Genomic DNA, 26763 nt, shown 5'->3' with positions numbered 1-26763 from the left:
CCCGCTGGGCTCCTCTGTCCATGGGATTCTCCAGGCAAGAATACTGGAGTGAACTGCCAGGCTCTTCTCAGGGGATCCTCCCGACCCAGGAATCAAACCCACATCTCTTATGTCCCCTTTATTGGCAGGCGGGTTCTTTACCACTAGCACCATCTGGGAAGCCCATGGTATATATATGTATATATATACAATATTCCACTGCAGTACATATTTACAGTGGAATATTATTCAGCCATAAAAGAAGAATGGAATCATGCCATTCATAGCAACATGGATGGGCCTAGAGATTATCATACTAAGTGAAGTAAGTTAGACAGAGAAAGACAAATACATGGCATCACTTACCTGTAGGAGCTCCCAAAAATGATACAAATGAACTTATTTACACAACAGAAACAGACTCACAGACTTTGAAAGCCAGTTTATGGTTACCAAAGGGAGAAGACTGGGGAAGGGGTAAGTCAGGAATCGGGATTGACATATACACACGACCATATACAAGATGGATAATTAACAAGGACTCACCGAAAAGCACACGGGACTCTACTCAACGCTCTGTAATGATCTCTACGGGAAAAGAGTCGAAAAAAGCGTGGATACATGTATATGTATGACTGAATCACTTTGCTGTACACCTAAAATTAGCACAACACTGTAAATCAGCTGTGGAGGAGGAAATGGCAACCCACTCCAGTGTTCTTGCCTGGAGAATTCCACGGACAGAGGAGCCTGGTGGGCTCCAGCCCAAGGGGTCGCAAAGAGTTGGACACAACTGAGCAACCAATACAAACACAAATCAACTATACTCTAATATAAAACAAAAATTAAATTTAAAATACTTAAAAAGACATTAGTAAATCTTATGTGTTTCACCACAATTTATTCATTTATATTTTTAAGTGGGATGTATATGTTAATATATATATGACATCAGAGAATTGTGGAAGCAATGAGGTCCAGATGAAATAAATTCCAGAGAGGGAAAGCTCTTCTCAGATAAACAGAGCATCGATCACTGTGTTCTCTTCCTTCAGGTGATTACCCAGCTGTGCGTGAGGGCCGGTCATCAGGGTAACCCAGAAGGAGGAACTATACAAGGAAAGAAAAACGAGCAGGGCTGGTGGCAGCTGAGACCTGGTACAGCTAAATAAATAAAAATAAATATTAAAAAAAAACCAGAGAAAATAGTAAAAGCAACAGGAGAAGGCCACAATATCTTTGAAGGAACAATCATAAAAATGGTAGTTGACTTTTAAACAGAAATGATGGGATCCAGAAGATAATGGGACAACATTTTACAGAGCTGAGAGGAAAAAAACCTCCCACCTTGGAGTTTTATACATAATGAAAATATGCTCCAAAATGTAAGTGGAGTAGAGTTGTTTTTGGCTGAAAGATGATATCACTGAAAGACCTACAACACAAGAAATACTAAAGTTCTTCAGACTGAAGAAAAATAACTCCATATGGGAGTATGGAGGGTCAGGAATTGAGCAAAGGATAGTGGCAAGTGTAAAAATATTGGTAAGCACAAAAAAACTGTTTTAAACAATACACTAACATCCTGTAAGATTTTTAACATTTGCAGAAATAAAATGTAGAAGTATAAATGGAATTAAAGAGTTGTGAAGTTCTTTCCGATTCAGGAAGTCATGAGACTTCAAGTGTAAAATTTAATCTCCAGAATAATCATTAAAGAATAATATATGAACATATAACTCAAAAGCTAATGGAAGAGATAAACGGAATTTTTAAATTTCAGTGAATCCAAAAGAAGGCAAGGAAAAGGAATAAAGAAACAAAGAAGAGATGAAAGTAATAGAAAATAAAAACAGCAATTAAACCCAACAATATCAGCAATTACAGTCAATGCAAATAATCTATAAATAGTCAAATGTCAGATTGGAAAATTAAAAGAATTTTCAACCTCATATTATTTACAAAAGACACACTTTCAATAATGGGACCCAGAAAGGCAGAAAGAGAAAAATGGGAAAAGGATATATCATGCAAACACTAATTTTATAGAAAATTAGTGTAGCTATGTTAATATCAGACAAGGTAGTCTTTAAGACAAAACTCTTACCAGAGAGAACAAAGAGCATTTCATGATGCTAAAAGAGTCAACGAGACCAGAAAAGTAAACAATCCTAAATTTCTATTAACCAAATAACAGAGTTTCAAAATATATAAAGCAAATGTTGACAAAACTAAAAGAAGGAAAATATAAATCCACAAATAGAATTGAGAATTTTCACTTTTATTGCAATATATCTCAGTAACTGATAGAACAAGGAGATAAATCAGTAGGGAGTTAAGAGATCTGAATGTGGTTAGCCAACTTGACCTCATTGACATATACTGAAATAATACAGAGTATGTGCTTTGACAGAGAGACAGAGTAGGTGCTTTGACACATACTCAGTAAGAGAAAGATATATGTTTTCAAAACCCCAAATGTTTGAAAATTAAGGCATAGATTTCAAAATAACCCATAAGCCTAAGAAACCACAGTGGAAATTAGAAGATATTTTTGACTGCCTTATAATGTAAATATGACATCAAAACCTGCTGGATACAGCTAAAGCAGTGCTTAAAGGAAATCAACCCTGAATATTCACTGGAAGGACTGATGCTGAAGCTCCAATACTTTGGCCACCTGATGTGAACAGCCAACTCATTGGAAAAGACCTTGATGCTGGGAAAGACTGAGGACAGGAGAAGAAGGCATGTCATCCTCATGACAGAGGATGAGATGGTTGAATGGCATCACCAACTCAATGGACATGGCTTTGACCAACTCTGGGAGATGGTGATGGACAGGGGAGCCTGGCATGCTGTAGTCCATGGGGTCACAAAGAGTTGGACATGACTTAGCAGCTGAACAACAAAGAAAAATCTATATAGGTCAAAACACATGTATTAGAAAAGGAGAGTGAGTGAAAATCAACTATCTAAACTTTCAAGAAACTGGAAAAAGGAAAGTAGATTGAATCTGAAATAAAGTAGAAGAAAGAAAATAATAAAAGTAATAAAATAAAAATAAATATTAAAAGGGAGCACAAATCAATGAAATTGAAATCAGACATAAAACAGAGAAAATTAACATAGTCAAGTGTTTGCTCTTCATAAAGATTAACAAAATTTATAAACCGCCAGCAATACTGGTCCAAAAACAGAGGAAAAGATACATTACAAATAACAGAAATGAAAAGGTGACATCGCTGCACACCCTGGACACAATAAAAATATAACCAGGTACAAGAATGAATTACATGAGCAATTTCAAATTTTATATGAAATAAGCAAAGTCCTGAAAAACACAACTATATCACAACTGAGATAAGAAGAAATAAAGTGTGAATGGTCCTATATCTGTTAAGGAAATTGAATCTGTAACTGAAAACCTTTCCAGGAAGAAAGCAGAAGGCCAGTGTCTTCAAGAGTGAATAGCTTCAGGGATTTCCCTGGTGGTCCAGTGGCTAAGACTCTGACTTCCAATGCAGGGGGCCTGGGTTTGATCCCTGGTCAGGGAACTAGATCCCACATGCCAGAACTACAATCCAACACAGCCGAATAAATAAAACATTTTTTTTTAAAGAGCGAATACCTCCAGATACTTAAGGAAGATATCATGCACCTGTGGTAGACAGAATAATGGACACCCAGACATGTTCACATTCTAATCCTCAGAACCTACATAGCAAAAGAGTCTGTGTTTCTAACAGACTTGCCAGCGATGCTGACACAGCTTGTCTGGATGACCACCTTACCTGGCGCTAGGAGATACCTACTAAAACATTCCTGGAAGCACTGCTACACATAGGAAAACAAGCAGCAGAGGAAATGTGTTGTCAGTGGAGACCTGCACAACAGCTACGATGGATGGACCAGGCTCGCCTGCATCAGCAAAGATGAAAAGATGGCAATGGGAGAAGAAAGGAAACTGCAGGAGGGCAGTTACAATGGTTCTATACATAAATATTTTACAGCAAACAAGATAATACTGTGTGATGTTCATGGGGCTTAAACATGCAGCAAAGTGACAAAAACAGAACCAGGAAGACACTGGCCATCTGGAGTTATGGATGCCTCTGGACAGAGGTGGGAGAGGTTCAGAGAGCCCGCTGGCGTCTGCACTGTGGTGTTACAATCCGAAGCAAAACAGGAGAAAAGGTTGACATGTTTGGGTCCCCGAGCTAGGAGTTTGTTATACCATTTTCTGTATTGATTTGTACATTACAAAAATGTTATAGCATACTAGGAAAGAAGATAGCCTGAAATGTGAATAATCTGAGATTAAAAGCATATAAAAGGGACTTCTCTGGTGGTCCAGGGGTTAGGAATCCCCTGCCAATGCAGGGGACACAGGTTCAATCCCTGGTCCGGGAAGATTTCACAGGCCCAGGAGCAACTGAGCCCCCCGCGGGCACCACAACTACTGATGCCGGAGCGCCTAGAGTCCGTGCTCTGCAACAAGAGAAACCACCGCAGTAAGAAGCCCGCACACTGCAACTGGGGATCTGCCCTGGCCGGCTGCAACTAGAGAAAGACCCAAATGCAGCCATCGAAGAACCAGCACAGCGGAACAGAAACAGCGCACAGGCTGAGGCCACTTGACTGCACGGCCTTTAACAGCCAAGATAAGGAAAGAATCCGGAGCATAAAAACGGAGAGTTGGTTGAAGCCTCCGCGCACACCCACAACATACAGCTGCACACAGTTACAACCAGGCGGCGGGAAGCGGGGATGCGACGAGCCTCAAAAGTGCTTTGTTGCGTGGAAAAAAAAAAAAAAAGACACACAAGCATGCACACCGCTTGCTCCCGCGTGTACGAAATTCTAGGGCAGCAGCACTAAGTGGGGATGGGTCAGAAAGTGAGGGGAGCCTGGGAAGGGGATCGCCAGGGGATTTTTAGGACTAGCTCCGGGGGGTCAGCGCAGCTGGCAAAAGCCGCTGTTGGAACACCCGAGGTGGGCGTCGTACTAACCACACCGTGACTTAGAAAGGCTGTGGGACACGTGACGCCACGGGCACAGGCTTACTGTGAGTCTTCAGGAACTAGTGAGCTCCGTTTCCTTTGGCGCCGAAGGCGGCTTTCAGGGCGACCGGCAGGGGGAGCGCACGGGCCGCACCGACCTCGCTCGCACCTGCCCGCGGCGGGCGCGGGTCTCTCGAGGGCTGCGGGCTGCGAGAGCGCCGGGCCAAACAGACTCGACCCGCCCCCTAGGAGCCACGGCGCCTCCAGGGGCCCTCGCAGAACTCTGCTCCACCCTGGGGACCCGGAGGCGGCACCTGCATGTGCGGGCTGGCACGGCAGCGATCACCTGCCCGACTTGGACATTGGCCGCCTGGCACTGCCGCCCCATCCCGAGGGCCAGCTGGGGAGCTGTAACCCACGCGAGGCGTCCCTTCAGCCCGCAGCCAGCTTCCCAAGCCGCCCCTGCCCCTCCAAAGCCGCGCGCCCGCCGAGATGCTGGCCGCCCCTCCCTGAGCCTGCGGGATCTGGGGGCGTGAGTGGCAAGGGCCACCCACCAGGCAGCGCACCTAGACCGATGGCCCTCCGCGGCTGGTGCTTCGGAGGAAGGTGGTCTCGCCCCCGTTGCAGAGAACCCAAGAATGCTGCTAGGCATCCTGGTGACCTTGGAAGTCGCTGTCCTCCCCAGAGAGGGTGCCGCCCTACCCAAATGCCCCATTCTTGCAGAACCCCAGCTTTTACACCAGAAATTACTCCTAGGATGATAAAATAATCCTGAACTGGAAATTCCCCCGCGGTCCAGCGATTAAGGCTATTGTCCTCACTGCCCAGGCCGCGGGTTCAATCCCTCCTGGCGGCAACGAAGATCCCGCAAGCTGCAAGGTGCGGCCAAAAAATAAAATAACCCTGGCCCAAACACACTCCCCCAGCCAGCCAGACACACCCAGGGAAGCTGCACACCACCACCTCGCTCCCAGAGGGGGCACGAGGACACCACCCCTCCCCTCAGTTTACTGCCGCCTGCTCAAGCACAGAGCCAGGAGCTGCCCTTGGCCACATGCAGGTGCTGACCACGCCTGGGCTGGGCAGAAGAGGAACCACTTGGACGGTCCTCCCTCGCCCTCTCCACTGGGCTAAACCTGGGTCTGGCCCAGGGAGCAAGCGGAGCAGGGAGTCCTCCCAGCCCAGCTGACAGCTCCCCTGTCCCCCACTCCTGAGGGTCCCAGGCCCTTTGGGGTCTGTCCATGCTTCCCCAAGGACCTCAGATATGGACTCAGGCCACCCAGCCAGCTGGGGGGCTCAGCCTGAATCTTCCTACCCTCTCCCAGGAGCAAGCCTCCCCCACTTTTCAGACATGGAATGAGCCCAAATGCAACAAGCTCCCCACCACACCCTACTCTCCATCTGGACCTGACCTGGCCACGCAACTGGGCTGGGCATCTCGCTGAGTTCAGGGTCCACCTCCAGCCAGGACTTCTCTCCTCAGCAACACCTTCCTCCTTTGGGTCCACCTCGGCAGGGAAAGAGGAAGGACTTGAACCCAGCCCCAGCCCCAAATAGCCCTGGAGTTAGCCCTGCTTCCTTCCGGGACAGCCCCACCCCACCCGCACCACACGATGTTTGGTATCCTCAGTGCTGGCTTCGAGCCAAGAACACACTATCTCCCACACACACGCACACCCCCCCCCTGCCCCCCGCCTTGCTGGAGGGGCCCCAAGCACTTACTAAGCACCTACTGTGGACAAAGCTCTGAGGCCAGAGGTCAGGAGAATTGCGAGTAGGGAAGAGAGGGTCCAGCGGAGGCCTGGCCATCACGACCGTCCCCAGCTGCACTCACAGCTCTGGGATCCCGAGTGCCCACCTGTCCCAGGAGAGTATAGAAAGCAGTCTCCTGCAAGAATTTTTGTGACCCTTCATTCAAACAGCTGAGGCTGGGGGCGCCTCTCAGATCCCTCCCTCCAGGTGAAGGGGCTGCGCTCTCCGCTGTCCGGGGGGCGAAGCCTCTCAGAGGCCTGAGATGCCCCCGCGGGCTAGAGGAGGCCCCGCCCTCACTCTCCACTGGGCAGCCGTGGGGACGGGGGTTAAGGAATGTTTGGCTCGTCTGGTCACAATCCCCCCCCCACCTCAAAATTATCACCTTCAACAGCTCCCAGGGCTCCTTGGCCCCCTAGGCAGAAGTCTTCCTCTCCTTCCTCAGAGCGAGGCCCCCAGGGCCTGGTACAGGTACTCATTTCACACCTGGCGCAACACAGATGCCCGAAACATGCCCCCCCCCCCCCCCCCCCGCCGCCCACCAGCCGCCCCGGCTGCCCCGCGCCGGGGAAGGACCAGGTCTTCGCAGCCTGCGGGAGGTCTCTGCAGCGCCCCCGTGGCCTCCAGTCGCTGTCCATCCTGGGGTGGCCTCCCGGACGCTCCCCTCCCCGCTGCGGGGTGTTTCCGCCAGAGACCGGCCGAGGTGTAATTACCTATGTTTGCTCCCGCTCTGGACAACCAGCGTCCAAGCGGCCGAGGGCTTGTGTTCCAACAGCGGTCGGCTGGGGCGAACCCTCAACTGCCTTTACCGGGCTGGGGGCACCCTGCGAGGGCGGGTCCCGAGAGCGCCGCTTAGGGTGGATTTCTAACTGGAAGCGACAAAGGCTGGAGGTCATCGGTGGAGCAGAGGTTACAGAGCTGTCCAGGGGGCCGCCACCTCCCGCCAGAATTCAGATGCGTGACCAGAGGCACACCTTCTCGCCTCTGAGCTTCCCACTCTACCCCCCGCCCCGTAAAACGCAGACCCAGGCTCCCACCGCCAGGGCTCGTGGAGAGGGGACGCGTGGATGCCTACGGTAAAGCGCCGCCTGGGCCGGGTTCGCGGGGTGCGCTCGTGCCCGCCCCGGGCTAGAGAAGCCGCTGCCCGCGGCAAACCCCGCACGAACAAAGACTGCCAGGGGTGGGGTGGGGTGGGGTGGGGTTGGGGGTAGCTCCTGACAGGCCGGCGGAGAGAGGACGCTTGCCCTCGGGACCCGGACGACTGGACCCTCCGCGGGTGTAAGATGAGACTGGGGGGTCTCCGGGTGGGGCGGACCGCTGGGGCCCGGAGGGCTTCCTGGAGGTGGGGTTCCAGGCGCGGGATCCGAGGCCGCGCGGCCCCTTTAAGAGCCGGGGCCGCGGAGAGAGGGGAGGGCAGAGGGCGCCAGGCGACGGCGCGGAGCCCGGCCCCCGCCCCCTACGGCCGCCGCCTCTAATCTGCACCCGGAGCCGGGGCGCTGGCTGACGTCACCTGCCCCCGAGCCGCGTGCGCTGATTGGCTGCAGGTGACGTCAGGGGCTTTTTTCGCTCGGCATGACCTCATCCCCGCCGGCGGCCCCGCCCTCCGCCCCGGGCCTGTCACTCGCGGCCGAGCGCGGCGGCCAAGCCGGCTCCGCGGCCCCCGCCCCCCGCCCCGCCGGACGCCGGACCCCGAGCCCGAGCCCGAGCCGGAGCAGCCCCGGCCGCGCCCGCCGAGCCGCGGAGTGGGATGCGCGCGTGCCCGCCCGCAGTGCGCGCGCTCGGGCCCGTGCGAGCGCTCCCCGCGGCGGCGGCGACGGCGGCGACCCGCGCGCTCCCCCGGCCCCGGCTGCGCGGGCCCCCGCCGGGCCCATGGGCTGCGCGGCGGAGCGGGCGCGCTGAGCGCAGCGCGGGTCCCGGGTGCCGCCCTGAGGCGAGCGAGAGCGAGGTGAGCGGGGCACCGGTGGGGCTGGGGGACGCGCGGGGCGCCGGCGGGGCGGGCGGGGGGCGCGCGGGGGGCTGGGGGGGACGCGCGAGGCGCCGGCGGGGCCGGGGGGGGTGCGCGGGGTGCCGGGGGCCTGGGAGCTACGCGCGAGGCGCCAGGGGGCTGGGGGTACGCGCGGGGCGCCGGGGGGCTCGGTGCTGACCGGCGCGCGGCCCGAGCGCCCGGCTTGGCCGTGTGGGCGCTGCATCGAGAGCGCTCGAGGGGCTGCGCGGGGCGGGCACGGGGAAGAGGAGATGGCCTGGAGGTGAGCAGCCCCCACCGGCCCTCAGGAGCGCCTCGGACCCGACCAAGAAGTCCTTCCCCAGCTTCCCGCGGCGCCCGGCGGACCCCGGCCCGGCACACACCGGCCGCCGCTTCGCAGCCTTTCTACGCGCAATTCTTTCTTATTTTGGCTGGGGGAGGGGCATGAATTAAGGACGAGGACGACCATTAAAATCGAGCGTGGATCTATCCGAGCTCCATGTGTCCCCCGAAAAGCCCCCCCACAGGGACCAGGATTGGAGAGGTTCGTCCTTTCCAGCACCGGGCGCGGAGATGCGGCGCCCTGGGCCGTAGGAGCTGAGGGCGTTTGGCGGGTGGCAGCCTCAGGAGAGGCTCGCTCCGTGTCTGGCCTTCTCCCCTGTCTTGCCAGGCTGCGATGGGCACCCCCACCTCGGGGAGCTCAGCTGGCCTCTGCGGAATAAAGGCCAGCCGCCAGCCTGCTGCAGACGCGGCGGGTGCTGGGGGAGGGGCTGGCACTGCCAGGCTGAGTGCAACCAGCCTCCTTCAGCCTGTGCGCCCACCTTGGGGTGAGGGGTATGTAATAGTCTGGCCTGGAGGAGAAGGGGCAGAAATGGGCCCAGCCCGCACGAGGTCATCCCTTCTGGGAGAATTTACCCTCTGATTTCCTACTGCAAAAAATGTACTGACTTTACAAGGGGGAGTGTTTGGGGCCTGGGCACCGCGGTGATGGGGTGGGGGGTGGGCGGCCTCCGTAGGATGGAGGAGAAAGGTGGCGGATGGAGTGTGCAGTCTGCAGTTTTCTTGTGCAGCTTGGTGTAGGGGAGGAAGGTTCTTCCTCTTTTGTGCCCTCTGCTCCTGGGGGTCTGTGGAGGTCTGAGAGACTGTCCGTTCCCAGCATCTCCCGAGTCTTCCTTGCTCCCATGGCAGCCCAGGGAATGTAGGTAGCATCCAGCACCCCTGTCCTGCCCCAGGAGGGCAGGTGTCCCTGGCATTTGCTCCTCAGATGGTTGATAAGCATCTGCCAAAGATAGCCAGGTCATGTGACCAGGGACCAGGAGTTCGTCCTGAAGTCTAACTGAAATACCTCCTGCTGTAGTCAGCCTAGGGCCCTGGGAGAGTTGCTAGGCAGGTTCTAGTCCCCTGCTGCCCTTGGGAAGCTTCCTGGGTCCCAGAGGTTGCCTCTGGAAAGGGCGGGTTCCAGGCACAGAGATGCAGAAAGATGTTTGAAGCCCCTTTCTGCACCAGGACCCTCTAGGCTGAAGCTGACCTTGAGGCCCAGAACCTGCAACCAGACAGAGAGCTCGGGGGGTCGTGGGCCGGGGGTGGAAGAAGCGGAGGTTATCTGCCTGTCTCCTAGATGTCCAGCTCCCACGGAGAGGAGAGGAAGGGGCGAGCCCACAGCAAGAGTGATAAGGCTCGGGCTCTGACTGTCGGAACACACAGGCAGAGGCACCCTCTGCCTGAACCCTCAGACAGTGACCAGTAGGTGCTGGCCCAGGCAGGTAGCATGGTGGAGGGGTGCCTAGTGAAGTCCTGCAGATCAGCGGAGCTAAAACCAGCCAGGCAGGAGCAGAGGAAGCCGTGACTGGTGCATCCTGAGCCTGCCTCCCCGAGGACCCTTGTGCCAAGCCCTCCGTCCCAGTTCAGCCCCAACCCCTGGGCACTGAGGGTAGATCCCCACCCCACTGTCTCCCAAGTCCATACCCTCCCCAGGTCAGGCTGGCTCTGCCTGGCCTTGCCAAGAACAGCCAGGACAGGGTGGATGCAGCTTGGGTCCTATGCCAATCATCTCAGAGAGCTGGGGGGGGGGGGCGTGCAGAGAGCAAACCAGGTGAGCACGTGGGCCCCCTGCCTGTGAGAGGTCACCCCCTGCCAGCCTCTCTCCTGGCTTCCTGAGGGTAGCAGTTTCTGCCTCCAAGCCTGCCCCAGGGTCAGAGGGAGCCAGACACCCAGCACCCGGGGTCCATCTGCCGTCAGCTCTGCCTGAGGCCTGCCTTTGTGGCCAGGCTCTGCCAGGCTGGAGCCATGCTGAGTGGTGGCCACGGTCTCTGCCCGCCTGTCTCTGGGGGTCCCGCATTCCCCCGATGCTGAGCACAAAATGCCCGGGTGAGGATGCCCCTAGTTTGGAGTTTTCTGGTCGTACACCTGCTGAGGGACAAGGATGTCCCTCTTGGAGGCCATGGGAGCCGGTGAGGAGAGGCTGTGGTTGCCTCTGGGGCTGGGGCGTGCTGGGATCTCAGGGCACTCGCGTGCAGAAGGTGAGGACGCATGCGTGCAGCGACCACATGAACGCGCACACACATTGTCATGTGAATCATGGCACGCAGGGCTGGGATGAGTTGTGGGAACGGGGTATGTACCGAGCCCTGAGCATGGCCAGTATGCAAAGGGCTGTGTCCAGCCTGTATTTCACATGAGGGCCAGGCGGCGCCGTGTACCCAGCCTCCCCCAGGAAAGCGGGGAGGCGGTGCCGGTGGCCTCCCAGGGGCAGGCGGGGAGGGTAGGGGCTCCTCCTGCTTCTGGCCTAGGACCCACTGTCTCCTCGGCTGCCACCCTCTGGTGGGGCTGACTCAGGCTCCCAGCTGACCTGGGCTCTGGGTGCTCCCTCCCCAGGGGAGGGGTCGCAACTGAGCCTGCAGGGGGTCCTTAAAAGCGGGGAGGCCCAAGCCCTTGCCACGTCTGTTTCCTCTGCGCCCCCCGGCCTATTGCAGCATCTCCCCCCTCCCTGCTCTGCCCAGCTCTGTGCCCTGGTCTGACTGTCGCCGTTGGGGAGGTGAGGGGTCTGCCCAAGGAGGGCCTGGGGGCCAGGTGCCCGCCCGGGGGGCCGGCACGGCGCAGGCGGTCTCGCCCAGGAAAGGAGAGTGAGCCTGTGCCTGTGGGAGGTGACAGGAGGGCCAGGCCCAGGGGGAGGGGGGGCGGGCGAGGCCGGGCTGGCCGGGCTGGGGAGGACACCTGAGGGCGGTCGCAGGGGGGGGGGGTGAGGAGAGGGCCTGGCTCTGCAGCTCCGCCCGCTGCCGCAGGAGCAGCGGTCGCCTGGCACCCCTGCTGTTGCCATGGCAACAACGGAGGTGCCAACTCGCTAATGAGTCCCCCTCAGCTGCGAATAACAATACTACAGTGGTTAATAGGGCCAAGCCGGAGGCTCCTCAGGAGCCCGGGGTGGGGACCAGGTACCAGGTGGACCACGCGATCCAGCCCTCCAGCCCTCCAGCCCCTCCCCCCGCCCATGGGTCTCGGGCCTCGCCTCCTGGCCCCTCCTCCAGGCTCCTTTCCCCAGTGGGCACCCCTCCACACTTGTCCGGCCGTGTAAGGACCGGAGGGTAGGGGCCAGCATGCCGGACACAGAGCAGCAAAGGCCTCCGCCGCCGCCCAGCCTCCCCCCATGGGAGGACGCTCTGCCCATGGTGTCCCCAGCCCACGGCCTCCTGGTCGGGGTCCTGAGCCTCTGAACTGGACGCGGGTCCCACACCCCACAGTGGGAGGCTCTGCCCAGGTAGGTCGGGGAGGGGGAGCCTGGAGGCGGGGCCTGTCCCATCCTTGATGGGAGTCAGGCGAGAACTCAGGAAAAGCCTCTCAAAACCGCTCGCACAGGAGTCGAGTTGGGGACCCCTGGACATGCGGACAGAGGCCTCAGAGCAGGCAGGGCCCCTCAGCAGGCAGAACCACCGTCTTGGCGTGGCCCTCAGGAGGGCAGGGCCCCGTCTGCAGCCCAGGCCCTGCCCCCACCATCCAGGCACCCAAGCGCTGGAGGAGCAGCGCCTGTGAGCAGGACCCCGAGGCCCCTGCGCTGTCCAGGGCCTCCCTTGGCACCAGCTCCAGTGGCCCAGCCCTGGGCTGCCCATGCCAGGCGGGCCGGTCCCCACCTGCCTTGCACCTACTCCTCTGTGACCTCTGCCACCCCCTCGCCAGCCTGGGAGCTCACCCCAAGGGCTGGCACAGAGACGGTGGCCACTGTGCCCAGGGCCGTCAGTGCTGCCTGAAAGGTGAGGCGCGTCTCCAAGTGCCCCACCCCAGCACCTTCTGTGGCTGCCGCCTGGGGGCTTACCTAGGGAGTTCACTCGCTGGGCCTGCAGCGGAGTCCGTCTCCCAGCCTCCCCGCCCCCAAGCTGGCAGAGGAAAGACCCCGGGTGAACAGGGCAGCTGTGGGCCTGGTTCTGTCCAGTGTCCTTGATGTGACCTTGGGTTGATCCCACCCCTCCCCCAAGTCTCAGTTTCCCCAGCTTTCGAGCAACATCCTGAAGATGCATGCCTCCCTGGGCGCTGTGAGGCCTGGGAGGTGGGGGGTGCTGAGAAAGGCCAGTCCTGGCAGGTGGGCCAGTGGTGGCAGAGGCTTGGCAGCAAATCAGAGGGGTTTCCGCCCAGACTCTGGCGCCTCACATCCCACCCACCTCCCACTCCCTCCAGGCACCCCTGAGCCCAAGGGTCCTACACACAGTCACCCACACTCACCGCTGACCCCTCCCTGGGTGCCCCCCACCGCATCGCAATCCTTGGACCCACCAGGCCCCCAAAGGGGCCTCCTCGACCCCAGGGCACTGCTGTGTCTGGGGTGCCCCGCTGTGCTCTCTCCCCCATTCCATAAGTGTGTGACCCAACCCTGCAGGAGAAGGAGGCTGGCCCCCTGTGCGCCTGAACCCTGACCTGCAGAACTGGGACGCTGAGCTCCCGGCCAGTCGGCGCCCCGCCCTCTACCCCGTCCGGATGATCGGCTTATGGAGCCAGTGGGCAGGAGGGGGCGGGCGGCGGGGAGAGACCTGCGTCCCCAAGATGGGACAAGCAGAAGGGGGTGCTCTGGGAGGGGCGAGTGTCCGGGGGTCCTGGGCCCGGGGGAGGGACCCTTGGGCCTCGTCCTGCCTGAGTCCCGTGGCCCTGCCTTCTGTGGTCCCCACTCACCTTGCCACGTCCTGCTGAGAGGCTGGTGCTGTGACCTGGGGGGCGCAGGACTGGAGAGGCCACTCCCGAGCACCCTTCCCGGGGTCACAGACTCCACGGGAGAGCAGCTCCCGTTAGGTTAGGTTAGGGAGCTCCTCCACGAAGGAGCCCCAGGGGCGAGAGCCCTCCCCGCGGGCACATGTCAGCCCCAGATGCGCCAGCCCCTCTGAGGCCCCGGGAGCCCACGGCACCTCTGACCGTCCGCCTCTCCCTGCAGGTCTGGCGCCATGCCCGGGCACTCCAAACCCTAGGCCAGACTCAGGCCATTGGAGCTGCCCCTGCCCATTCCCGGGGTCGCCCCTCCCCACTGCCCACTGCCACGCCATGGCCGGGGACCGGCTCCCACGGAAGGTGATGGACGCCAAGAGGCTGGCCAGCCTGCTGCGGGGCGGGCCCGGGGGCCCGCTGGTCATCGACAGCCGCTCCTTCGTGGAGTACAATAGCTGGCACGTGCTCAGCTCCGTCAACATCTGCTGCTCCAAGCTGGTGAAGCGGCGGCTGCAGCAGGATAAGGTGACCATCGCTGAGCTGATCCAGCCTGCCGCCCGCAGCCAGGTACTCGGCCTGCCCGCCGCTCCGGGCCCTCCGGGAGCCAGGGCTGGGCAGCCTTCCCTTTTTCTGCCCTTGAAGCTGCCCTGTGCTCCTCGAGGTCAGATTCCGAGCCATTGGCGGGCAGCGCCCCTCTCCACCTGAGGACTACAAAAGCGCTCCTCCCCAGGGCGACCCTCTGCTGACAGACTCAACACCCTCCTACCGGCTTCCCGCCCTCCCCGCAGAGCCACTGACCCTGCCCGGGTCCCCACTCAGCCCCACACGGAGGCCTCCATGCAGGGCCCAGCCGTGTGATGTGGCCGCGCACGGGACGCGGATGGGGGTGAGGGACATGGGAGATGGACAGGCAGCGAGGGGCAGGCGGCCAGGCCCACTCTGACCACCCTGAGGACTCGGGAGGACTGGACGGGCGGCTGGGGGGCTCACACAGACACAGGGGCATCCAGTGTCTTTCCCGGTCTTTCCCCCCTGGAGTCTTGAGGACCAGGAATCCTCTCTGAGACCCGCAAGACCGTCTCTGGTCACCTGCAGTCAACAGTTGTCTCTGTTCCCCAGGGGCATCGAGCCCACGTTGGACTGTGACCCCGGAAGGCCGTGTGGGGGAGGTGTGGGTCGCCAGGCGGCCCAGAGGCTCAGGGAGGGGTCTTGGTCACCAGCCCTGCCCTGAGCTGGAGCCAGACGGGAGTCCCCTGCGGCCTCCAGGGAGGGGAATCCAGTGATGAATAACCCCCAGCAAGCGTTCGGCCAGAATGCTCTCCCATTGGCTGTCGGTGACATCATCAGCCCAGGGCCGGCAGCTCAGCAGGCTTAAGGGCTGAGTGTGCTGCGGGCGGGCCACCAGCTGCCCCGAGCCCAGCGGCTGCACATCTGGGCCCCCCCGCCCCGGCCAGCAGCGGAGAGGGGAGGGCCGGTGGGCTTCAGCTTTCCACTGCTGCTGCCTGGATGGCTGGGGGCGAGGAGGGCCTGCTGCAGCCCCCGGTAGCCCCATCACTGGCCAGGGATGGTGGGAGAGCCAGACCCAGAGGTCCCTCCACCCAGCCTTCGGAATCCCCGAAGTGAGCCTCCTGGGGCCCTTGGCCTCCCCGGGAGCCAGCCCGGCCTCCCTGTGCCCCGGAGGTCAGGGCGCCCGTGTGCACCTTCCGGGAACTCACGCCTGTCCCGCGTCTCCTCCGCAGGGGCCAAGCCCTCAGGGGGTGTGTCCCCCGCCCCTCCCTGCTCCGGGGGAGGGGGGCTGCCCTGTGGCTGCAGGTTCACATCTGTCCAGGTGTACACGCGGCTGGGCGCCTGCCCTCCCTGCCCTCGAGGCACCGCAGGGACAGGGCCCCCCTCTCCAGCGCCTGACCAGCAGCAGTGGAGGCGGCAGGGAATACGGCGCCTGGCGGGTGCCTGGCCCCCTGACCTCTGCCCTCTGCGCAGGTGGAGGCCGCAGAGCCCCAGGACGTGGTGGTCTACGACCAGAGCACCCGGGACGCCAGCGTGCTGGCCGCAGACAGCTTCCTGTCCCTCCTGCTCAGCAAGCTTGACGGCTGCTTCGACAGCGTGGCCATCCTCACAGGTGCCCTCCTGAGAGCCTCTCTCCCCGGCTGGCAGTAGGGCGTTGGGCGGGGGGTGCCGCTGTCCAAAGGGTCACGTCCGGGATTGGCCTCTGCTCTCCTAAGCCCAGAGCCCAGAGTCTGCGGGGGCAGTAGGGGCGGAGCTCTGGAGCTCTGAGTTCTCAGGGACTCTGCCGACCCCCTCCCCGGGCCCCCACACTTCAGATCCCCCCTCCAGTGTGGGCCCAGGCCCACCACTAGCAGGTGAGACATGGACAGTGGGAAACCCTGACATAGGACTGAGGCAGGGAGGTGGGGAGGGATCTAGGCAAAGACCTGGTGTGCCTTGGAAGCTGCCCCCCTTGCACACACATGTGCGCACATACACACATACACACACACTGTCTGAGGGAGGAGGCATAGGCCCCACCCTGGGGAAACCCCAGTCTGAGCTGGAATTGGTCCCCCACTGAGAGGGGTCCTCTGAATGCTCCAGCTGGCACAGGGAGCCTAGCCATCGCCTACTTGATCACCACCGCTATCTGCCCAGCCGGTGGAGGTCCCCTCCGGGCTTCCATTCCCCCAGATCAGGCTGGCCAGCCCCCTCCCCAGGTGGCCCAGGGCCTGTCCTCCCGGATGTACGACCTCCCTGCCTGGGAGCCCTGGGCTACAGCAGAAGGGGGTGGGGGGAGGGCCCACACCAGCATCACCCCCACTATCACATGGCTGCTAGGGTGCCTCTCTTCATTCTGACACCCGCCGGGAGCACCTGCTGAGCACGACGGGCGTGGGGGGCACCAGGCCGGCCCTCCTGTGAGGAGAGGGGCTGCAGCTGCGGGAGCCGGGGCTCCAGGCAGACCCCTCAGAGGAGGGGTCCCGTGAGCGTGTGCTGTGCCCTCCATGTGTGGATGGGGTGTGTGTGTGTGTGTGTGTGTGTGCGCGCGCGCGCTCTGGGAACCAGAAGGCTCAGAGCTGCAGAGCGGACACCGCTGATGTGCCCTGGGGCTGTGTGGGCCGAGCGGTGGGGGCTGACACAGGTGTCACGGTCTGCCCGCAGCCCCCCGGGGAGCCCCGTGTGTGTGCATGCACACGCGTGTGTGCCCTTGTTACAAGTGACACCAGAGGCCCTCCGGGACGTTTGAGAAGAGGGTCCCGGAGCGGCGCCCCCCCTTACTCCTGGGCTGGGCAGAGCCCCTACTGGTCTGTCCCTGGTGGGGGAGGGGAAGTCCCCAGGGGGGAGTCCCCTGCGACCTGGCCGGTGCCCCGCCCCAGGGTTAGAGGGTTTCCCCCGTTTCTCTGAGGACCAAACCAGGGAGCAGCCATGACCCTGTGAGGAGGACCCAGGCTTGGGGCAGGGCCGAGGGGTCAGAGGCAGGCCGTCCGCCCAGTGAGCTAGGCACACGGCGCGGGCTGGGCAGACGCCCGCAGGAAGGACAGACCCCCTCCGTGGGTGGGCAGAGGGGCGCCAGGGAGAAGGGAACTCCAGGGCGGGGCGCTTTGCGGGAGCGGGCGGTGGACGCGGGCCGCGCCGGGATCCGGAGCCGGTGCCCAGACCACGCCGCGCCCCTCCCGCTCGGCTGCTGACCGTGACGCCTGGCGGGGACGGGAAAGCGCGCCTGGCGCTTTAAGCGCGTGGCCCTGCGGAATGCGGGCCGCCCAGCCCCTGCGCGCCGCCCTCGGACCCGCCGGCCTGAGACTACGGCCCGCGGAGGGCAGGTGCAGCCCCGACCCGGGACTGCGGCGGGCAGCGGGGGCTCCCGGGCGCGCCCCCCTCAACCTGGGCCGAGCCCCATCCGCACCGGAGTGCGCAGTGAGAGAGGGGGCCGGGAGTCCCTCCTGGGACACGCGTTTTCCCCTGACCTGCAAGGCATGGTGGTGAGGGCGGGGGGCCGGGGCGGGGGCACCCTACGGAAGAAGGCTTCCCTGGAGAGCCTTGGGAGATCTGGGCGCCTCCCCAGGTCCTGAGAGGGCTGCGCCCGGGGAGTGGCGGACAGAGGGTCCAGGCTGCTGGCACGGATGCTGCCCCTCCCGTATCACCCATTCCCAGGCCCTGGGGTGTCCTGAAATCATGGGAGGACTGGAGTCTATCGGGAGCACTCCAAGCTGCCTGATTCTGCCTGGAGGGAGTTCTTGGGGGTTCCAGAAATTGCAGCAAAGGCTGGCAGATCTCTGCCCCTCCTTAGGAAGAGGGGGTTCCTGGTGGAATTCTCCACCCCACACACTTGCCTGTCTTTGCTGCTGAGAGAGCAGAGGAAAGGAACTGGCAGAGAAGGGTCTTCAGAGAGATGGTGCAGCCCCCCCCCGCCCCTCCCCCAAGGGCACTGTCCCCCAGTCCCAGCAGCCGGGGATCCCTGGCTCTGGACAGTGAGCTGGGGCCCGGCCCAGTCTCCCCTGGGGGGACCTGAGCGGCAGTGCTGATGCCACTGCCACCTGCTTCTCCCTGTCCAGCCAGCAGGCTCCCCTCCAAGGCTGATACCTCCATGCCCCTAGCCTGGAGGTCGTGGTCCCCCAAAGTCCAGCCTTTGTTAGGGGCACCGGGAGTGCACGAGACAGGCACTCTGGTTTCGCTGAGCTGGGTCGGGGTGAAGAGCAAGGTCACCAGTCATCTCTGGCCTCAGGAATCAGCCAGGTCTGGCCCCAGCTGCGTCTGCCGGCCCCTGCCTCGCCCCTCTACCTCCTGCGGACATGGTCGGCCGTGGCCTGGTTGTTTGCTTATCCATTCCATGGACCTCAGCACAGTGTCTGGGGCAGGCAGGACCAGGACACCCAAGCCCAAGGTCACTCGCTGAGTCAGACGTGTGCCCGTGGGTCCCCCTCAGCCCCTTCCTGACCAGCGGAGGGGCTCCTTCTGCCCATGTGTGGTCCAGCACACACGCACGGGCAAGGAGGCAGGACACACAGTGGCCACATGTAGAGCGTGTGGCCCGCGTGCTCCGGTCCCCAGCGCTCCCCTCTCAGCCCAGCCTCTGCTCCTCTGTTGTCCCCTGCTGGGTGGAATGGAGGCGTAACCCAAGCGCACATGCCCCTGTGGGCTATGCCAGCTCCAGAGAGTGATGTCATGCCCGGGGCAGCGGGGGGGGGGGGGGGGGGGGGGGGGGCCCTCAGAAGCCCTTGCCTCTCTGTCCTGGCATCCAGCCTGGCCCGGGGCTCCCGGCCAACTGGAGGGATTGCATCAGCCCTGGGGGAGAGGCGGGCAGGCCCAGTGTGAAGACCCCTGTGGCCTCTGAACCTGCCCATGCCTGGTCCCCGCGCGTGCTGCCTGGTCATTTTTTGCGGCCTCCACTTTTATGGGCATCACAGCGGCGTCCTGAGGGAGGCCAGCCCCTGATTGGCGTGAGGAGGAATGTGGATCCAGGGGCAGGTCACGGGAGCGTGCCAGCCTGGCGCCCTCCAGGACCAGCACCGAGATCAGATGCTCCAGCCGGGGGCTTGCTGGGGGTCTGGGCAGGGGGAGGCAGGGCAGGCCGCTCTCCTTCCCCAGCCAGCCCAGCCCCTGACACGAGTCTCATCCGTCTGCCCACAGGGGGCTTTGCCACCTTCTCCTCCTGCTTCCCCGGCCTCTGCGAGGGCAAGCCTGCTACCCTGCTTCCCATGAGCCTCTCCCAGCCCTGCCTCCCTGTCCCCAGCGTGGGCCTGACCCGCATCCTGCCTCACCTCTACCTGGGCTCCCAGAAGGATGTCCTGAACAAGGTGCGTGTGCAGCCAGAGCCCAGAGCCGCTCCTGGGCTGGGCTGGCGGAGGTGGGTTGGGAGCTGACCATTGATGTGGGGGTAGATATGCCTGGGTGTGAACCTGCCTATGGCTTCACAGGCTGGGGGCGCAGGAGGACCCCAGAGGTCCTGGCAGGACCAGGGTGTCAGGGGGGAGGCAGGGCCTGGCAGGGCTGGACAGAGAGGCGGCTCCCTGCCCCTTTGGCTCTGCAGCCTACATGCCAGACTGCTGATGTCACTGGGCCCCTGGCCAGCCCTGAAAGAACCCCGTGTTTTAAAAATGGTGACGCGGAAAGAGGGTAAAGCCACCGCCCAGGCAGCACAGCCTTAAAATTCCTGGGAGCTAGCTGGACACAGGCTGTGGGCCTCACAGGGGCGGGCCCCCCACCCCTCTCCACCTAGCCGGGGGGGGGGGGGGGGGGGGGGGACACGGCTCCAGGAACCAGATTCCAAGGCCCCAGGAGCCGGCCCCACCTCCAGGGCATACGTTTTCAGCCTCCTGCCCAGCTGCACCAGCTTCCACCCTGTTCCCTACCCTCCCAGGATCTGATGACCCAAAATGGAATAAGCTACGTCCTCAACGCCAGCAACTCCTGCCCCAAGCCCGACTTTATCTGCGAGAGCCGTTTCCTGCGCATTCCCATCAATGACAACTACTGTGAAAAGCTGCTGCCCTGGCTGGACAAGTCCATCGAGTTCATCGGTGAGGTGGCCGGCACCCTCTCGCCCAGGCCTGGGGAGGGCTTGAAGGCCGGAGGCGGGGGAGGGCGGGGAGAAACCTGGGGGAAGGGAAGGGCTCTGCGGGGCCCCAGCCCTCACGTGGACCCCTGCCCCCAGACAAAGCCAAGTTGTCCAGCTGCCAAGTCATCGTCCACTGTCTGGCCGGCATCTCCCGCTCTGCCACCATCGCCATCGCCTACATCATGAAGACCATGGGGATGTCCTCGGACGACGCCTACAGGTAGCCCCGCCCCCTCCGCCCTCGCCCCGCCCCCTCCACCCCCGCCCCGCCCCCTCCACCTGCTCTGCTGCGGAGCCACGGTTCTCGGCCGGGGAGCGGGCCTGAGCCCAGCCCCGGCCCACTGGGGTCTGCCCAGCGGCTAGGTGCCCCCGAGTGGGCACTGCAGGCGGGGGCGAGCCTGGGGAGCTGCGTCTGGCCCAGCCGGAGCCCTGCCCCCATCCCGCGGCTCTCCCCCAGGTTCGTGAAGGACCGGCGCCCGTCCATCTCGCCCAACTTCAATTTTCTGGGCCAGCTGCTGGAGTACGAGCGCAGCCTGAAGCTGCTGGCCGCCCTGCAAGGTGACGGGACGTCCCACCCCGGGACCCCGGAGCCCCTGCCGGGCCCTGCCGCCCCACTGCCGCCGCGCCGCCACCACCTACCTCAGAGAGTGCCGCCACCGGGAGCGCCGCGGCCGCGCCGCCTCCAGGGAGGCTGCACAGACGGGGGGCGTGCGGAGACCCCCGGCCCCCGCCCCGGCCACCAGCGCGCTGCAGCAGGGCCTGCGCGGCCTGCACCTCTCCTCCGACCGCCTCCAGGACACCAACCGCCTCAAGCGCTCCTTCTCGCTGGACATCAAGTCGGCCTACACCCCGAGCCGGCGGCCCGATGACCCCGGGCCCTTGGACCCAGGAGAGGCCCCCAAGCTCTGCAAACTGGACAGCCCGTCCGGGGGCACGTTGGGCCTTCCCTCCCCCAGCCCCGACAGCCCGGACGCGGCGCCCGAGCCGCGCCCCCGGCCCCGCCGGCGGCCCCGGCCCCCAGCCGGCTCCCCGGCGCCGCTCCCCGGCTCACGGCCTCGGCCTGAACTTCGGCGACGCCACCCGGCAGACTCCGCGGCACGGCCTCTCGGCCCCTGTCGGCGCCCGGGCTGCCCGGCCCTGGCCAGCCGGCCGGCCCTGGGGGGCTGGGCGCCGCCGCTCGACTCCCCGGGCACGCCCTCCCCCGACGGGCCTTGGTGCTGCAGCCCCGAGGGCGCGCAGGGCGCGGGCGGCGCGCGGTTCGCACCCTTCGGCCGGGCCGGGGGGCCAGGCGCGGGCAGCGGCGACCTGCGGCGGCGGGAGGCGGCGAGGCCCGAGGCCCGGGACTCGAGGACCGGCTGGCCCGACGAGCCGGCCCCCGAGACGCAGTTTAAGCGCCGGAGCTGCCAAATGGAGTTTGAGGAGGGCATGGTGGAGGGGCGCGCGCGCGGCGAGGAGCTGGCCGCGCTGGGCAAGCAGGCCAGCTTCTCGGGCAGCGTGGAGGTCATCGAGGTATCCTGACCGCGGCCGGAGCAGCCTCTCCGCGGGGACGCGGCGCCCCGAGCCCTCGGCTGACCTCGGCTGGGCCCGCTATAAATATATATTATATATAATGCAAAGAAAGGTAAATGGTTTTACTGCGATTTTTATCGAGAAGTAAATATTTCAATTTTTTATTTATTTAAGCTGTTCATTCTGGCAATGATTTGGCAACAGTGCGGGCGGTCCTCGGAGCTCTATTTTTACTGTCTGGTATTTAAACTGAAACCCACGTTTCTAAGCAATATGAGGCCACCTTCAGTTGCAAGCTGGGGTGCCAGGCCTGGGGTTTCCCCGCCCCCTCCCCCAGGAAACACTGCTGACCCTTGCAAAGAGGCTGCTGAGCTTTCGTGCACTTTTTACATAAGAAAAGGGGAAAAAAGGATAAAAAACCTTTGCCGCAGACTGAGCCGCAGAGCCTCCCTGCCCTCCTGCTGCGTCCTCTCCTGCCCCTCCCTTCTCTGCTCCTCTCCTGGCTCCTCACCAAAGCCATAGGTGGGAGGGGGTGTCCTGGGAGCCGGGGGGCCCCCCCGAGGAGGCGCTCGCTGCCCCCTGCCCCCCTCCAGGCACCAAGCTTCAGTGCCACCGAGGGCGCCTCTGCCACCCCCCCCCAGCCTGTTGCCTGCCAGGTGCTGGGGGGTCAGGGTGGGGTCCGGAAGAGGGTGGCAGTGCAGAGAAGGGGGCTCTGAGTGTGAGGGGACATGGGGCCCCAGGGCAGGGGTGGAGGTGGAACACCTCCACTCCCGTCTGAGCCTGGGTCCAGCTTCACGTGTTCCGAGGAGGCTGCTACCCTCTCCTCCACTTTGTGGGCCCCCCCCCCCCAGTGCCAGCTGCCAGGTGGGGAGCCGACAAAGGGGGAGCTTGGCCCCTGGGGGGCAGTGGGAATAGCTGGGCCAGCCAGTACTGGCTCCACTGGTCAGAGGGCCGATAGATTCAGGGTCTTGTTCTGCGGGTCGAGGGGCCTCTCAGAGGAGGCACCTCATGCCTCTGGTGGGGGGGTTGGTGTGGGTGTGGACGCCTCCCTTCGCTTGGGAGAGCCCCCTCCAGCTAAAGACCCCTCATGTGAGCAGATGCTGGAGGTGTCCCCCATGTCTGCCAGCCCCCATAGGGCTGTCGGAGGAGAAAAACCCTGTACACCCCACTCCCCTCCCAAGTCTCCCTGGTATATTCGAGGTTGCCAGTCCCCAACCCCCATTAGCTTTTTGGCCCAGGTGGGCCAGCCTGGGGGTGAGGGCAGGAGAAAAGCCCCAGCTATCCTCACCTCCCACCATCTGGGGTAAAGGGGACCCAAGGCTTTTGGCGGCAGGAGTGGGTGTCCCCCAACCTTCAGATGTCCTGCAGCATCCAGGAGTGGATGCTGGTCACCTTGGGAAGAGGCCAAGGCTTGGCCAGAGGGGTGGCCTGGGCAGGACTGAGTCCTTGGGCAGGTGGGCGGAGGCTGCCTGCCCCCAGCTGCCCTCCAGCTGTTTATTCTGTTTGTTCTTTTGACCCCAGCTCCTGTCCCGTCAAACCTCCTTTGAGCAGAAGTCCTGTTCCTGTTCCTCTGTCCCCACCCCGTTCCCCCAAGAAAATAAGCTATCATTGTTGTATTTGCAATCTATGGATTAGAGGTTTAAGTATTTATTATTATTGGTTAATTATTATTATTATTATTGATTATGTAAATCTGCCTCCTGTCTGTCTATCGCGTTGGGTTTCTGAGGTGACCCTGGGTGTGGAGGATGCACTGGTTCCCCCTCCGCGCTCCACGCCTGTGCTGTCCAGGAGACAGTGGTGGGGGCCACTGGTTGAGCCCCACAACCCTGGGGGCAGGTCCCACGGCCCGTTCCCCTCTCTCTGTCCTTCTCCAGGCTGCTGGTGCCCTGTGGCTTCTGGCCTGGGGCACATGGGTGGGGGCTTTTGCTCTTGAGACACTGGCTGAAGTGAGTCGTTATGAAGGGAGAAGTCCCTGTCTCAGCCCCCCAGCCCAGCCTCTCTCCGTGTGGGGGGGGGGGGGCACCAGGCACCCGTCAAGAGCCCCTCCCTGGTCAGTCCCACCCACTCCCTGGGTGGGGGGGTGTGGAGTGGGGCCCCAGGTCCCTCCCCCCTCCTGCTGGCCCAGTGCCCTGGCATGGGGTCCCCAGAATGGACCTGGCCCCCTCCTATTATTTGCTGGAAAGTCCAGCGGAGGAGAGGTGGCAGGTCCCCCCGCACGGCTCCCGGTCCCTCTGGACTGGGCTGCCCACCCACCTGCCCACCCCTCCTCGCTGCCCCCTCCCCCAGCGCGGCCGCTCTCTGCTCCCTGTCCTGTCCCCTTCTTTTGTATTTGGAAACAACGTGTTGTAATAAATCCTGAGATGGGTGTTTTCTCCATGCGTCTGGCTGCCTCTTTCTTCAGGCTGGTGGGAGGTGGTGTGGAGGGGCTTCCTGGGGCCAGGAGGTGGGGGTATGGGGCTTGGAAAGCCAGACTGCCTCCGACTCATGGCTCTGAACCCAGAACCCTAAACCCAGGGGGCAGGGACGGGAGCGGGGAGGGGCGGATGTAGGATGTAGAACAGCCCTTTTTTTGCTGTTTCAAGCTACTGAGAATTTAAATAACGTAGAACTATATAAAAGGGAATCTCAGTTTTCGGCCTTCAGCTCCCCCCACCCCCCTCTCCAGAAAACTGCTGGGAGCAGTTCCACGTCTCCCTGCAGACCTCCATGTGAGTGCACGCATGTACCTACCACACAACAGCTCTTCCTTTTCAACAGAAATGGGGGTCCAGCTCTACAGAGCGTCTGCATCTAGCTTTTACGGCGTTGTTTAAATTCCTTACTGAACGTGCAAGGCCCAGAGGATACCTGGTGGGAAGCACCCTGTGCGTCTCCAGCCCCGGGGCTCCTCTCCCTGGAGCCAGCGCCCCCTGCAGGCCTTCCTCCCTCCCTGCCGGGGAGGCCGGGCTGCAGTGTCAGTCAGTGTCCCCCCAGCCGCGAGCGTCCTCCGCCCACGTTGCAGCGCTGAGCATCCCCGCGGTGTCTCCTGGGACACATTCTGGACCTGACTCCCCTGGCTCCCTCCAAAGTTTGCCCAGCCGTTACTATAACAACGGCTTGTGATGTGCCAGGCACCACTCCCTGAATTTCCTGGGAACCTCATCTCGGGAGTCTCCGGGCAGTGTCCCCGGCAGATCTGTGCCCTCTGCCCCGCCGTCCTCTGGCTAATGTGGCGCAAGGTCTCCACTGGGGGGTCTGACCCTTCCTGGCGGTTTGACCTGCCTATCCTGGGGACCCTCCCCCGCTTTCTGAGCAGGCAGGTAGCCTAACCAGTGACACCAGCCAGACCTGTGTCTGTGCAAGTGTGGGTGACCACACACACGTGTACACATGAGCACACGTGCATGCGTGTGAGCACACACACTTGTGTGGTGTATGTGTGTTTCAGGAAGCAGGAGAAAGCTAGGCCGGCCCCTCATCCGGGTCTTCGGGAGGAGGTAGGGTCCTTGAATCCTGCATCCTTAAGAGTCCTCAAAGAGGCCAAAAGCTAGAAGCATTGCTGTCCTCTGGCAAGGCTATTTTTAGCTCAAGAACATCTATTTATAGCTCTGGCAGCCCCTTGGAGTCAATAAAGAGGAGGACTGGAAAAAGCTGATGGTTGTTTGCAGCAGCGCAGTGGCGCTTCCCCACCCCAACTCTGTAGAAGGACGGGAGACCAGCAGGGGCCCTGGGGCCAGAGCAAGACTCCAAACCCCCCGGCTCCCAGGGGTCAGCCGGCCCCAGCACTGAACCAGGCAGGCAGGGTGGTCGGATCTGGACCTTGGGGGCTGGCCTCTGCTCTCGACCACAGTCTGGTCCCGGCCACACCGGGTCACCTAGGTTCTGGGCCCTCTGCTTATGTTTCCACGTCTGCCCCCGCCACCCCTCACCCCCAGACCAGGGGCTCTAGGCCCTTGACAGGTTTGGGATGGGGGACAGATGGTGCATTGGGGTTGTTTGCGGTTGGCCTCAGACTGCTGACCACGATGCTGCGGGCTGGGATGCCCGTGGCCCTCACCTGGGCCGGTGCTACTTGCAGGCACCCCCGCAAACATTTGCCCACCGCACATCTCAGCAACCACCATCAGGGAACTTTGAAAAAACAAGGTTTATTACAGGCCCTGAAGTACACAGTAAGCCTGTGTTAGTCGCTCAGTCGTGTCCGACTTTTTGCGACCCTGTGGACTGTAGCCTGCCAGTCTCCTCTGTCCATGGGGCTCTCTAGGCAAGAATACTGGAGTGGGTAGCCATTTCCAAAGAGTGCAGGCCTGGGGTTCTGCTCTTTTCGGAGTCAAGTGTGGGGTGCCTAGGGTTTTGCAGTTTCCCTCTTTATTGGTGAATTAATATATGAGTGGGAATTAAGGGAAGGGGACAGTTGTCTAGGTCACCCAGAGCTTTCCACATGGGGCTCTTCGTGGGTAGGACGGCCTGACTCTTCAGCGGTGCAGCTGGCGTGCATGCGTGCTCAGTCACTTCACTCACGTCCAACTCTGCAACCCCATGGACTGTAGCCCACCAGGCTCCTCCTCCATGGCTTTCTCCAGGCAAGAATACTGGAGTGAGTTGCCATGCCCTTCTGCAGAGGATCTTCCTGACCCAGGGATCGAAGCTGTGATGTATTTATTCCAGATGGATATCTTTGAAATGGACGCCTCAACAATCAAAAGCTTAGTGTCTGGCACTACCTTTACAATCAGAAAAGCTAACGATCAGGCACAGGGGTGGATGGACAGTTGGATGGGTAGCTACATGAGTGGGTAGGTGAGTGGATGGGAGGGAGACATGGATGGACAGGTGGGGGATTAAGGTGA

At 61.3% G+C, this 26763-nt stretch overlaps 1 protein-coding gene and 1 long non-coding RNA gene across 9 annotated transcripts; one reads left to right on the top strand and one right to left on the bottom strand.

The window, feature by feature from the left end:
• Window positions 1–839: 839 nt before the first annotated feature.
• On the bottom strand, window positions 840–8472 carry LOC122707571. 8 transcript variants are annotated; one of them, XR_006344853.1, is made up of 6 exons: window positions 7807–8223; window positions 7445–7600; window positions 7117–7217; window positions 6705–6870; window positions 6395–6490; window positions 840–1089 (listed from the first exon to the last, which is right to left on the bottom strand). It is a non-coding gene; the product is annotated as an uncharacterized LOC122707571 (long non-coding RNA). The 8 variants fall into 8 exon arrangements; XR_006344855.1 differs by having other exon boundaries at window positions 7117–7193; window positions 7807–8222; XR_006344854.1 differs by lacking the exon at window positions 7117–7217 and having other exon boundaries at window positions 840–1134; window positions 7807–8217.
• DUSP8 (dual specificity phosphatase 8) lies at window positions 7592–24308 on the top strand. Its single transcript, XM_043923122.1, is given in 12 exon segments — window positions 7592–7807; window positions 14105–14442; window positions 15856–15994; window positions 19495–19661; window positions 20225–20384; window positions 20519–20642; window positions 20880–21046; window positions 21049–21104; window positions 21107–21457; window positions 21459–21533; window positions 21535–21579; window positions 21581–24308. Coding segments are annotated over 11 exon segments (1875 nt in total). The 5' UTR covers window positions 7592–7807; window positions 14105–14211; the 3' UTR covers window positions 21941–24308.
• Window positions 24309–26763: the final 2455 nt, after the last annotated feature.

This window comes from Cervus elaphus, chromosome 2 (assembly GCF_910594005.1).
Source record: "Cervus elaphus chromosome 2, mCerEla1.1, whole genome shotgun sequence".
NCBI lineage: Eukaryota > Metazoa > Chordata > Mammalia > Artiodactyla > Cervidae > Cervus > Cervus elaphus.
The sequence above is the reverse complement of the archived record's forward strand: the minus strand, read 5'-3'. Positions and strand labels throughout refer to the sequence as shown.